This window comes from Podarcis vaucheri (assembly GCF_965113315.1).
Source record: "Podarcis vaucheri genome assembly, chromosome: 3".
Lineage (NCBI taxonomy): Eukaryota > Metazoa > Chordata > Lepidosauria > Squamata > Lacertidae > Podarcis > Podarcis vaucheri.
This window is the reverse complement of record NC_138761.1, coordinates 106,065,680-106,079,191: the sequence shown is the minus strand read 5'-3', so window position 1 is coordinate 106,079,191 and position 13,512 is coordinate 106,065,680. Positions and strand designations below refer to the sequence as shown.

The 13,512-nt window shown below is 39.4% G+C and overlaps 1 protein-coding gene across 1 annotated transcript; it reads left to right on the top strand.

The window, feature by feature from the left end:
- Nucleotides 1-449: 449 nt before the first annotated feature.
- Nucleotides 450-13,277, top strand: TDRD15 (tudor domain containing 15). The gene is made up of 4 exons (XM_082217069.1): nucleotides 450-555; nucleotides 2,955-3,026; nucleotides 4,173-10,405; nucleotides 11,577-13,277. The coding sequence occupies exons 2-4, from the start codon at nucleotides 3,020-3,022 to the stop codon at nucleotides 11,586-11,588; spliced, it is 6,252 nt and encodes a 2,083-aa protein (XP_082073195.1). The 5' UTR covers nucleotides 450-555; nucleotides 2,955-3,019; the 3' UTR covers nucleotides 11,589-13,277.
- Nucleotides 13,278-13,512: the final 235 nt, after the last annotated feature.

The window sequence follows — 13,512 nt, the reverse complement described above, 5'->3', positions numbered from 1 at the left end:
GAGGTGAAAACATTGAAGCCGCCCCCCAAACAAAGGCGCCAACCCTGGGGGCGCCCACCTTAACCCCCCCCCCCAAAGCCAACCGTTCCGGAAAGAGCAGAGCCAACGGCTCCCTCGGGCCTAACCGTTGACGGCGCGCCTCTTAACCTTCCTTCGGAGTCAAGGCGGCGGCGGCGGCGGCGCTTGGTCCCTCAGGCCCGCTTCCTCCGGCGCCGTTTAACGACTCCCCGCCTCGCGCCCGGCTGCCTCCTCGCGAGGCGCACGCGGCCCTCGGGCGGCCTGGCGCGCTTTCCCCCCCTCAGGCCTCCTCGCGGGGGGGGGGGCCTTCCTTCCCACTCAGTGTAAGGCGCCTTTGGTTCCTTCTCCCGAGGGGGGCCGCGTTTCCCCCTCGAAAAAACGCCGCCGAGACGCTTCCTCCTCCCTCAGGGCCGCTTTTCGCCTGGGCTGCTGCTGCTGCTGCCCTCGCCTCGAAGCTGGAGTTTGGAAAGGCCGCCGCTTCTTCGTGCCTCGCCTCAAAGGGGGGAAGACCACTCCCCTCCTCGGATTCAGGCCCAGGTAAATGGGATTGTGGGGTTGCACCCCGAAACCTGTGGGGAGGGGAGGGGGAGGGGGAGAAATTGCGAAATTAAAAAAGGGTTTCGTCCCGTTTCCCATCCTGCTTTCGAAGAGCTTCGGGGAGTCCAGGCTTGAAATTAGCTTTTTCTCGCTCCCCCCGCCCCCCTTAACAAAAATACACGGTATTTTCATGCTTCCTCGTCTTTTATTATGTCCCTTTTGACTTTCCAAGAAAGTCGGTATTTTAGCTACCCGGAAGTGAAAGAAGCTTTTCTGCAGCCCCCCGAATATGTTCTGCAGCCGTGCCAATAAAAACCATCGTGTGTGTGCGCGCACACACACTATATATATATATATATATATATATATATATATATGCATACTGAGGGGTCTTTGGGAACCCCAATAAAATATTTGAGAAGGCCAGGCCTCCCCACAGTTGATGGGCATTTTAAAGAAGGTTGGAAAACGTTTATGGACTATATGGGAAATAATTGTGTATAGCTGAAAACGCAGGCAGCATTAAGATAAATTCAGCAGTGTAAATAGATTTTGGTGGATGCAATAATCATGGAATACTGAATGGTATAGCTTTTGTAAAATATGCAGGGATTTATGACATGTAAAATGAACCATGGAAAGAGAAAAAAGGGAAGTCATTGATATCTTAAGGATATAAAATTAGTATTTTAAATGGTGACAGAAAATTTAATAAAAAAGTAAATACACACACACACACATAAACAAAGTTGATGGGCATTGCCAATCAAATGGTGCGTGTTGCACACCACATCATGTGACTGATTATGCAGAGTGGGGATTACCCCCCCCCCATATTTTATTCCAAGTTGACACAACTGTATCTATCTATCTATGAAATACCAGAGTGGTAGCCCCGTTTGTCTGTTGCAGCAAAATAACCTCCACGCGGCACCTTAAAGAGTAAACAAATAAGCTTTCTCTGGTCTACCCAGTACATGTGTGCATATATGCGGTTTAGTATTCATAAGCAGGGTAGATGGGTTTAAAATGTGGCCATTTGTATCCTGATTTAGGCTTGGCTTATCTCAATCCGATTTCCCAGTGGTGCTGCTTTGCACATTTCCTGGAAGCAGTCATGCGAATGTGATCCCAGAATCACAACATAGTAGAGTTGGAAGGGAACAGAAGGTTCATCTTGTCCAACAATGCAGGAATCTTTTGCCTAACATGGGACTTGAACCCGCGACCCTGAGGTTAAGAGTCTCAGGCTTTGCCGCATGTTAGTATGATTGTTGTTTACATTTCCTCATTTTTACAAGGAAGCTTTGTATCTCTACAAGGAAGCTTTGTATCTCTATGTTTTGCTTGCTATCCTTTTATCTATAGATGGAATGTATTTAAAAGAGCCTTTCTTAGGACCAGCATATTTACCGTTTGTGAGGCTAATAGTCCAGTCCTGTACAGGTCTACTCAGAAGTAAGCAGAATTAAATTCAAGTGGGACTTTGGCAAGTGAGTGGAGGACACACTGGACAGTTCTCCTCTTCCTTCCTGTGTTGTTCATTTCTGCTTCACCTTCGCCCAGCTGCACCCTCACAAAAACAAAATATTAAACAAAATTGCTATGCCCATTATTGTCCAGGTTGGTCAGATTTAAAAAAGAAAAGAGGATAGTATTCCTGCATCTTTAATAATTGTTCAGTAGGGGGATTTTGAGCAAAAGATTCCTATATTGCAGGGGGTTGGACTAGATGATTCTCATGATCCCTACCAACTACAATTCTATGATTCTGTTAAATATATGGAAGCACTGCCCTCTTTTTCAAAAACCTGGCCACTTTACAAGAGGTTGAAACAAGGTTTGATAGTTCCTGGGCAGACTATAGCACAGGCCTAGGCAAACTCGACCCTCCATTGCTGGTCCTGTTAGCTGGGGATGATGGGAGTTGTAGTAGCAAAACATCTGGAAGGCCGAGTTTGCCTATGCCTGCTATAGCAGTTTTATAAAGTGAAAATGAAAAACCTGCTTTCAGTGCAAGTATTCATATCTGAGACGTATTAAAATGTTCTTCAGGTACACAGAAAAACCTTTTACTTGATGTATCTGGTAAAAGCATTGATTCAGTTTAGAGATGCACCGTAGGGATATCTAGATTATTTAATATTTGCCTAGATGTTGTTTAGTCATTATTTAAAATAAACTTTGTGTTTGAATTTAAAACAATAGAAACAATGCAGTTTCTATTTTTAATTCTTTTTCTCCACCCTGATAAATGAGTGCAAGGGAAGAGAGGGAAAAGACGGTTTGGTCAAGTGTTAATGGGATGCAAAAAATAAAAATCGATTAAAGCACAAAAACACACACACTTAAGATTTTAAACTACATGACTTTTCCATGTTTTCTTCAATGCTTTACAGATTTTTTTGACTCCTCCTCCCCCAGCTGTTTCTGGACAGATGAAAAGCTGTGAATATTTTGAGATATGGCAGGTGAGATAAGATTTTTGAAAAATGTTTTGGAGAGAAGATGAAGCAAGCACAGCAGTTTACTGGTCTTTCTGCACTTTGCATACATCTTTTCCCTTTAGTTTGTTTACATATTAGTCTACTTTTGGGTGGTGTTTAAAAACCCTGCTGTTATACAGCACTGTCTCATGGTTTGCATGTCGCTGAGATCTTCCTTTTTAATGCTAACTGTAAAATATAGAGATGATTTTGCAAAACATTGTGAACATCTCTCATTTCTTATTACTTCTTGTTAATTTCATAAATTGCATCTTTCATCTCAGTCCATTCTTTCCCCTAAATTGCTTAACTTTTTACTCTCCTTCCAGTTTTCTCTAGTTTCCTTACCTGTATTATTGCCAACTGTACTAGAACTGAAGAATGCATTTCCCCACTATGTGATAAAAGAAATCATTTGATTATTTAGATGACTCAGAATATTGGACTGTTAGTTATGTGTAGAAATAGGCACTGTCTGACTGATCTTTTGAGGCTCAGTAATTTAGGCTTAGGGTATCACTTAAACTTACCGTATAGATTTGGTTATATTTATATATTAGAAAGATTTAGGTAAAGGTAAAGGGACCCCTAACAATTAGGTCCAGTCACGGACGGCTCTGGGGTTGCGGCGCTCATCTTGCTTTATTGGCCGAGGGAGCTGGCGTACAGCTTCTGGGTCATTTGGCCAGCATGACTAAGCTGCTTCTAGCAAACCAGAACAGCGCACGGAAACACAGTTTACCTTCACGCCGGAGCTGTACCTATTTATCTACTTGCACTTTGGCATGCTTTCGAACTACTAGGTTGGCAGGAGCAGGGACTGAGCAATGGAGCTCACCCTGATGCGGGGATTCGAACCGCTGATCTTCTGATCGGCAAGCCCTAGGCTCTGTGTACATAAAAATAAACGGTTACATAATTTCCAGTAATATATAAAGAGAAGCATGGTATTCAAATATGATATTTCTTTTGATGTAGTAGAAGATAAATATAATATACTTGAGACTTTGAGTTGGTGTGCCCTATTGGCAGGGAAATCTGAAAACTGGAATGGCATCAAACCTGATGACAGAACTGTCAGTTAAAGTCATATATTACCTGATTATGTCAAACTTTATTTTGGTTTTCCAGGTAGGAAAGTTTCATCTTTGTCAACAAAATTTCTAGATGTAGACCTGAAGATTACTGATGTAAACTACCATCCAAAAGAAGTTCTTGTGAAATTTCAAGGCAGATATAACACAGATTGTGAGTTTGATTACCATATATTGCAAAATGAAATACAGCAGGTATCCAAAGTGAAAGACAGTGTTGGTATTGGCGAATTTTGTTTAGTAGAAGACTCTGCTTGTGGAGAATGGTACAGAGGAAGAGTAGTACAAAAGAAGAACTACATCTATGAAGTATTTCTTATGGATAGTGGGAAAATCCTGGCAGTTGATGAGACACATATTGCTTCTGCTATTGATGAGTTGTTTCAACTTCCTCCCAAGATGGTTTGTGGAATTTTTGGAAATATACTTCCAATTGAAGAAAAATGGACTCCAAAAGCTCTGAATTACTTTTCGTCATTAATAGATTTGCAGATTAAAGGCCAAATACAAGCTATTCTACCACACCAAACATTTCTGCTTGACGTGCCAAAAATCACTAGTGATGTGGTTGAATTAAAATTAGGCAAACTTGTTGATGGAGATACATTCTGTCTTATTGTAGAAATGTTAACTGAATTGCCACAAGAGCTGCTTTGTAAACAGATGCCAGATTTACTGCAACAAAAATATACAAGGCCGGATTCTGTATTATGTAATGATCGAATTCAATCAGAAGTTCAACCAATTATGAATAACCTTCAGCCGCTTTTATCTATTGGTGGGATAGAGAAAGTAAAAATATCAGTGGCAGTCAGTCCAAGTAAATTTTATTGTCAACTGCTGCAATACCAGGTGGAGATGGATGAGTTGACAGCAAACATGTCTTCCTGTTACGAAACTAGTACAGAAAATGTTCCATCTTGTGAGAATCTAGGAGTCCTCTGTGCAGCAAGACGGAGAAATGGCCAGTGGCATAGAGGAGTGATACAACAGCTGCTTTCTGATAACAAAGTGAATATTTGGTTTATGGATTTTGGCAGCTATGAAGCTGTGCCTTCCAGTTGTGTTTTAAAGCTTCAACCAGAATTCATGTCAGTACCTAGGTTTTCAGTTCCTTGTGCACTTTCCTGTCTTAGTTCTCAGGATGAAACTGTAAGAAACGATCAACTAAAAGAATTCAAGGAGGCCTTGCTAAGACAAAGTGTTGTTCATGCCCACATTGATTTATTCAATGCTGATGAACATTTGTATTACGTTACACTTCTTAAACAAGAGTCTGCAATGCATTATGAACATCTACCACAGGGGAGTGAAGTGATTCCAAAACTTGACCCATCCTTTAAGACCAAAAAATCCTGTACAGGTGAGGATATAAAAATCTCTGATACAGATCCTGTTTATGCCGACTCTGTTCATAGGAATACTGTACAATCAGGAGATGATTCAGATTCAAAAGGCACTCATTTAATGTGTTCTCCTTTAAGAATTCCTTGCAAGAGAGCAGAAATGCAAATCGGTTCTGTCTGTGTTGCTTTTGTAGTATATGTCTTGAATCCGTCAAATTTTTGGGTTCAAACTATTGATTGTCGAGATGAGTTTGAAGCCTTGATGAAGAAAATTGCAGCTGTGTATGATACAAGTGAAACTGTTGACAAGATTCTAGAAAATCCAGAACCTGGAAAACTATGCTGTGCCCGGTATAGCAAGGATATGCATTACTACAGAGCTGTTATCAGGGAAGTGATGGACAAGAGTATTGATGTTTATTTTTTAGATTTTGGCAATACTGAAACTGTACCACTCTTCAATGTGAGAGTTTTGCTTCCAGAGTTTCTAGAATTACCAGCTTTGGCCGTTTGTTGTTCACTTGCTAATGCATTTCCAATCGAGGACATATGGATTAAAAAAGAAACTGACTTCTTTAAAAGCATTGTGTTCGACAAACCGCTCACACTGCATGTAATTGCACAAAAAAACAATAAGTATATTGTCAGTGTGCAGTATATGAATGACTCAGAACAAACTGATGTTGTTTTGTCCATGGTTCAGGCTGGATATGCGGAATATTGGGAAGTAAAGCAAGATCCCTTCCAGAACGTTGTGGGAGATTCTAAAATGCAATGCTCAAAACAAAAGATACATAAAAAGAGTTGGCAGAAAAAGAATAAATTGCGGAGTCCTCTGACAAAAGAGCATGCTGTTACCTTCCCGCGGTGGGAAAACACTCTTTCAGATAAATTGGGAAACACATCTGGGAAAGGTGATACCCCGAAGCCTTATAAGGAGTATCGGTTTAAACCAGGAACTGTATTTGATGTCGTATGTTGTCATAGTACTTCACCAGGTAACTTTTTCTGTCAGATGCGATCTAAACTGCCAGAGCTATTTAACTTGATGCAACAAATTCAGTATTATTACAACACTCAAAAAAGCCCATATGAACTTGGACAACATGCCTGTGTTGTGAAACATTCTAAGGATGGGAAGTGGTACAGAGCTGCTGTACAGCAACATGTGTCTGAGACAGAAGTTGATGTAGTATTTGTAGACTATGGTAACCAGGAAAGAGTTTTGTCAAAAGACCTCCAAGGTATTCTTCCAGAATATCTGGTCTTGGAATGCCAAACATTCAGATGTTGTCTTAATACGGTCACTGAATCCTTAATGTTTGACCCGTACAACTGGACTGCAGAGGCATGTAGAGATTTTGAGCGCTTTGTTTCCTCTTCTAATGATCTGCTGACCTGTACGATTTCTGCCCTAATTCTTCGGAGCCCCAACTATTTATATAATATTGTTGACTTACAGACTCCATTCACTACTTCGCAGCAGTTTCTCTTAGAATGTGGTCATGCCCAGTCTCGCTCTTTTGAATTCGCAAGGTCCCTTGTGCCGCCATTTTCTCTGTACACATTTTATTATTCATCTTTTAACATGAAAATTGGAAATGAAGAAGGGGTGTGTATAACACATATACACAGCCCTACAAAATTCTATTGCCAACTAAATAGAAATGCAGGTGCTATAGACAAACTGTTTGAAACGATTGCAGAGGTTAGTCAAATGACAGGCTATACAGACCAGCTAAACACTTGCAATTTATACTTAGCAAAATATTTTGAAGATGGCCTCTTCTACAGAGCTTTAGCATCTCCTATGGGCTCATCAGATTACTTGCAAGTATACTTTGTAGACTTTGGGAATAAACAATCAGTAGCAAAAAGAGAAATGATTCCTATTCCAAATCATGCTTCAGAATTATTATTTACTCCTATGCAAGCTATCGAGTGTTACCTTTCAGATCTAAAAGATGTTGAAATTACAACTGAAATAAATACATGGTTTGAGAAGAATTACTTGGGGAAAGAAATGAAGGCGGTAATCGTATCTAAGGAATCTGATGGGCAGCTTGGTGTGGAGTTGTATGATGGAGATCTACAGATAAATAGGAAGATTAAAGAATTATTGAAGCACACACAAAAATATGGTGTTGACCCAAAAATTATAAACACACCTGCAGAAAAGACTGTTGGAGACAAAAATGTGTTGCATAAAGTCAAGTCAGAAGCAGTTAAAAGAAAAATTAAAAGTGAAGTAGTTGGTTGGAAGAGAGAAGCAGAAAATGAAGCAAATCCTGGCAATCAGAGTGCTGGAAAAGAAATTGCAATTGATCTGCAGAAACAGAGTACAAGGTCTGTAAAGCTCCCAGCAGCCTCAGATAATACAGAATTGGCCTTGCAAAGCAATCCGAGACAGAGATGCAGAGATACATATTGTGAATCTTGGACTGAGTGTGATAGCCCTCCTCCCGGTTTGAAGAAGATGCCTCCAGATAAAGAGTTGCAGATCTTGAAACAAAAATATTTTGGAGAAGAAAGGTGTAGTGGTACCAGGGAAAAGTACACAAAGCTTCCACAGCATCATATCCAGGCAAATTCCAAAATGTTAGTTTATATTTCTTTTATAACTAGCATGTCAAGTTTCTATATTCATCGTGCTGAGGATGAGAATGAAATTGTGCAGCTTGCTGAGAAGCTGAATGGAGAATCACTGGTTCTAGAGCCAGAAACACATGCTGAACTCGAGGAAGGCGACATGGTTTTAGCAGAGTATGAAGCCGATTGCTGCACATATAGAGCTGTCATTAGAGGTATTAAATCAGAAAAATCTTTTGAAGTAGAGTTCATTGACTATGGTAACTCATCAACTGTGAATGCATCAAAAATATACAAGATGGAAAAGGTTTTCTTAAATTTTCCAAGATTCAGCATACACTGTTTTCTTAGCAAAGCAAGATACGCATTTCCAGATAAAAGTTGCAGTAGTGATATGGCTGCCTGCATTGCCAGTAAAGTAAATAATCAACTATTAGCGTTAGAGTTTTTACAACAGCATGGTGAACAGTGGGAGGTTGATGTATTCTGCCATGAAATGTCAATGATCAATGAGTTAGGTTTACAGAATATGAGTCTGCTAAATCTTAATGAAGTCGTAAAACATCTTCCAATAACAGATGTAGATACTGATGGTAATGACCAAAGTAACAAATCAGAAAGCCAAAACGTGTCTGAAGTATTAATAAAAGCTGGACATCCTTGGGAGAGCCACCCTAAGATTCCCTGTCAAAAAATAAAGCCTGGACAGCTAGAATTGGCTGAAATAGGTCACATTTCAAGAGATGGACGTTTCTATATAAAATTGAAGAAGGATGCACAAATATTTTTTGATTTAAACGTGATGATTACCCAAGAAGCTGAGAAGAACTCCTTGCTTGCAGTGGAAAATATTCAAGAAGGGTTAGAATGTTTGACAAAATCAAAAGAGACCTTGAAATGGTATCGATCTGAAGTTATTAAAAAGTATGTGAATGAGGGTCACATGTTAGTTTTTTTCATGGACTTGGGAGAATATGAAATGGTGTCATTTCATGACACACAGATACTTAGTGACAAGTTCAGGAGTATTCCCCGGAATGCAATGCCTTGTAAATGGGCTTGGGCTGAAAACCTAGTGGACATGTCTCTTGAGAGCGTGTTGAAGATTATAAAATGCCATGAGATCAAGATCTTGTTTCTGAGATACCTAGAATCTACTTTTATGTGGGAAGTGGATATTTTAATAGATGGGATTCTGCTTTTGGAATACTGGAATCAAAGATCTTGCCAAAGGGTGCTGGAGAAATGTAACTTACCAGAAAATATAAAAATGGGCAAAACAATGCCTAAATTGTCATTCAGACCAAATTCTGTTTCCTGGGCACCATTCCAGAATGATCAGTATTATACTGGGTTTGTGACGTCTGTCACTGATCCTTCAAACTTCTGTATCCAGTTAGAAGACTCATTTAAGTCTCTAAACGCTTTGTTCAAGTTACTCTCTGACCTTCCAGAAAACCTGCCTACAATTCCACAGGAGCTTGTCGTTCCTGGTACCAGTTGCTTGATAAAGATTGGATCTAATGAAAAGTGGAACAGAGTTGAAGTTTCTGAAGTCTCCAAACTCTCTAATCTCTTAATAGTTACTTTTATTGATGATGGGTTATCAGTTCCCATCCCCATTTCTGATAGTCACAAGCTGAAAGTTATCCCGGAAGAGCTTGCTAAATTACCTCGATTAACTTATCCTTGCTCTTTGTTTGGAGTGTCACCTGCTGATGGGGAACACTGGAGTGATGAGGCAAAGCTTAAAATTCAAGAATTTCTTAGTAGACAAGGTCTCGCATTTAAGCTGAAACAGTGCCACAGTGGGCAGAAGCTAGAGGCTGTTGTGTTATGTGATAAGAACAATGCAGCAGATATATTGGTTGCTTCCAGATGTGCTGTGTATTCAAAAACTCCAAATTCTTTTGGTTCAATTAATAGTGCAGAGCTTCATCCATTGAATTCACAGATATGTGATTCATCACAAATATGTGGTCAGAAGAATTTGGATGCACAGATTGCTCTGCTGTCATTTGAGGGGGGAAAGCCACAAAATTCAAGTTTGCAACTCAGTTGTGCTTGTGTTAATGTTTTGAGAGGGAACAGCTCAAAAGGACTGTGTTCAAAGAGAAAAGAGTGGCACAAAGCTTGCTTACACATTAATGGAAGAATGACTGAAACTCGGCTTAAGTATGACAAGAGATTTTGTGAGAGAGAAAGGCGACTCTATAGTACAGGCATACTGTCAGAATCAATCCACGAAATGCATGATCTTATGGGACTGAGCACCAAGATTGATGGGATGCAAATTTATGAAGAGAGCCAATCACATGAATGCTTCACTAGAAAGGTCAGTTTCAAATATCTTTTAAAACTACCCTTGTTCTTTCCTATGTATTTAATAAGAAAAATATTAAACCCAGATGTAAATGCAATGAAGCCTGGGATCCAAAGAATCATGTACTTAATTTTCCATGCTCAAGTAGGGGGCACTGTGAGCTTCCATGAACACTGAGATCAGTTGCCCTATGTTGTTGTTGTAGTAGTAGTAGTAGCAGCAGCAATAATAATAATGTTTATTATTTATACCTTTGCTATCTGGCTGGGTTTCACTAGCCACTCTGGGCGGCTTCCAGCACATAGAAAAATAAGATAAAATGTCAAACATTAAAAACTTCCCAATACAGAGCTGCCTTCAGATGTCTTCTAGTCTTCTAAAAGTTGTGTAGTTCTTTATCTCGACATCTGATGGGAGAGCATTCCACAGGGAGGGCACCACTGCTAAGAAGCCCTCTGCCTGGTTCCCTGTAACATTTCAGTGAGGGAACCACCAAAAGACCCTCAAAGGTGGACCTCAGTGTCCAGGCTGAACAATGAGGGTGGAGACACTCCTTCACATATATTGGACTGATGCCGTTTAATCCAATGTGGCTTTCACCAAACCTCTTTAAGGTGTTTGTGTGTAAATTTAAAGCAGAACATGGATTTAGGAGGGGACATGAATCCTTCCTCCACAGTTGCTTTTCTTCAAATTTCCTTTTAAAGCTGTTTCCCCCCCTATAGGGCTTACTTGCAATCTACTAGGTCCACTAGAAGGAAAAATGTTTTTTTTAGGGAAGGAAATAGGGGCATGTTTGTTCCGGAAAAGTCTTAGTCATTGTCATATTCATAATAAATCCTTCTCTTTCACACTCGCAAATTCCTCTTCGTAGGAATTTAAAAGTGATCTAGTCTTGACACTTAAGTTTGGTTTGGCCCCAATATTCTATCCACATGAATGTGACTCTGTACAGTTCCAGTTTGGCAACAGTGGAAACTTCATGTATTTCTGGAAGTGATTATGCGAAGTCCCCACATATGTAAGGCATGTCTTTGAAGTCATGCCCAAAGAATTTCAGGTCAGTTGTTTTTGAAAATGTTTCATTTGCTGTCTACATAGAGCATCACTTTACATTAAACCTAGGCAGTTTATTGTGTTTGTTTTGTCCCTAATCATGTATTGAAAATTACTTGCTTTCCAGGTTAAAATCTGATAAGAAGAATTTCAACAGTTGGAAACAAGTAATGGATCTGGATGCCAGTCAGCGCATCAACTTTCACGAGAGAAATTTTAAAAGGAATTATTTAAAAGGAATTACACTTCCGTAATCACAAAAATAACAACAGTCCATGAACCCGAAACGTTTGTAACAGGTCTACAAGGTTGACCTTAAGCTTGCAGCTTTTTGTTAATTTTCTCTTGATTTAATATTTGCTCTTGTAATGATCAAAAGGGAGTGGTATCCTTGCACAATGGTCCTCTTACATAGTGTAACGTTTCACCACCATTTTATTATTGAAATTTATACTAATACATAACAGTCATTTGTAAGTTTTGTCTGGTTTTCAAAAATAACCAGCGTCAACCAACCAGATTCTGAGACATTGCAATAAATGTTCTACATGGTTTGATTGATGTACTCAAGTTGGAATTGCTCATGTATTGGTTTTCATAAGGGAAAGTAGTGTGAGAAGCAACAGCTTTTTGTTCTGACATTTGCTGAGTTTTGTGGGTGTTTTCTTTAAACACATTGTTATGGGAACTGCGCCTACCAAGGACTGCCAGTCTAATGTTTACCAACCAAAAAAGCTTGATCTGACCTAAACTTCATAGGAAGTTGGTCTTTTGATTTCAGTGGAACTTATTTGCAAGTAAGTGCATTTGCTGAATGCAAATATAGTTGCGAACTACCACACGTTTTGGCATTTTCAGTGTTTCTTTTTACAATCCGCTGCTTAACTCACACATTAATTAGGACCCAACACACACACACACATGTTTACATGCAAAACAGTGTGAGCAAACTCTGCAATACATTTTATTGTATGTGTGTCATGTTGTAATAGGAAAAGCTGTAATACATGAATATTTAGTTATTAGGTCACAATGAAAAGTAGTGCTGAATATTGATTTGTGTTTTAGCTGTCTTTCCTATTTTAATTTTCTTTGTGTATGTTATCTGATTAGTCATAATGCTGATGCTTACATCACACAGGTATAAATGTATGTGTATCAGGTGTCCAGGGAGCCTCATACGTGTACCAGGGCACGCTGAATCTCACTTTTCTACTGCTGAAAGTCATGCTGCACTGGATCCCAATTGTGAAGGTTCCCCAACTTAGTGGAGTTCCACTGAGAAGTGGAAGTTCTGCCTGTAGCTCAGTTTATTCTGAGACACATGTACACCTCTCCAGTCTGCTAATATACTTGATCTGCAGCATGTCTTATAATCTGCTGGTTAATTTCCACAAATGGATGGTATATTTTAACCAATGAATCTGTCTTGTTTGTGCCTATGTGATTTGTTTAAAACAATTGGCTTTAAAAGTGTTCCCACATTAGTCTTTTGACGGGACAAACAGGAGATTGGTTGCTTCTGCATCTTCATCTATAGGAACTAGAATTGTGTGTTGATGTACTATTGTATACGTCAGAATTTTCAAAGTAATCCAGTTGCTAGATTTTATTCAGCTACCAATTTAGCTTGTATGCTAGGAAATATGCATGTAGCATAAAAAATATTCACATTCTTATTGAACCTACTAAAAAAAAGCAGGCCTTTAAAATTTGTATTTTAAGTTTTGCAGGATATATGTAAACTCTGTACATACTTTGTTTACTGAAATGAGAGTGCTCTTTTATTTAAACTGATGGTAACAACAATAAATCTGTGGTAAAGGTTTAGGTTGTCTATTGCTTTCTAGTACAACACTGTCCTAGCACTTGCTGAAAGCTTACTTAGTAGAAACAAATATAAAATTAAGTCCTGCTGCAATCAAATAAATGCTACTTTTACATAAGGTATCAGCGGTGTTTTCATGCCAAGCAAAGCAATCATAATATACAGTAAATTATATAGCTGCTGCTGCTGTTTGGAATCATTTGGTGCTGTTTCAGTATTAAAAGCAGGAAGCAGT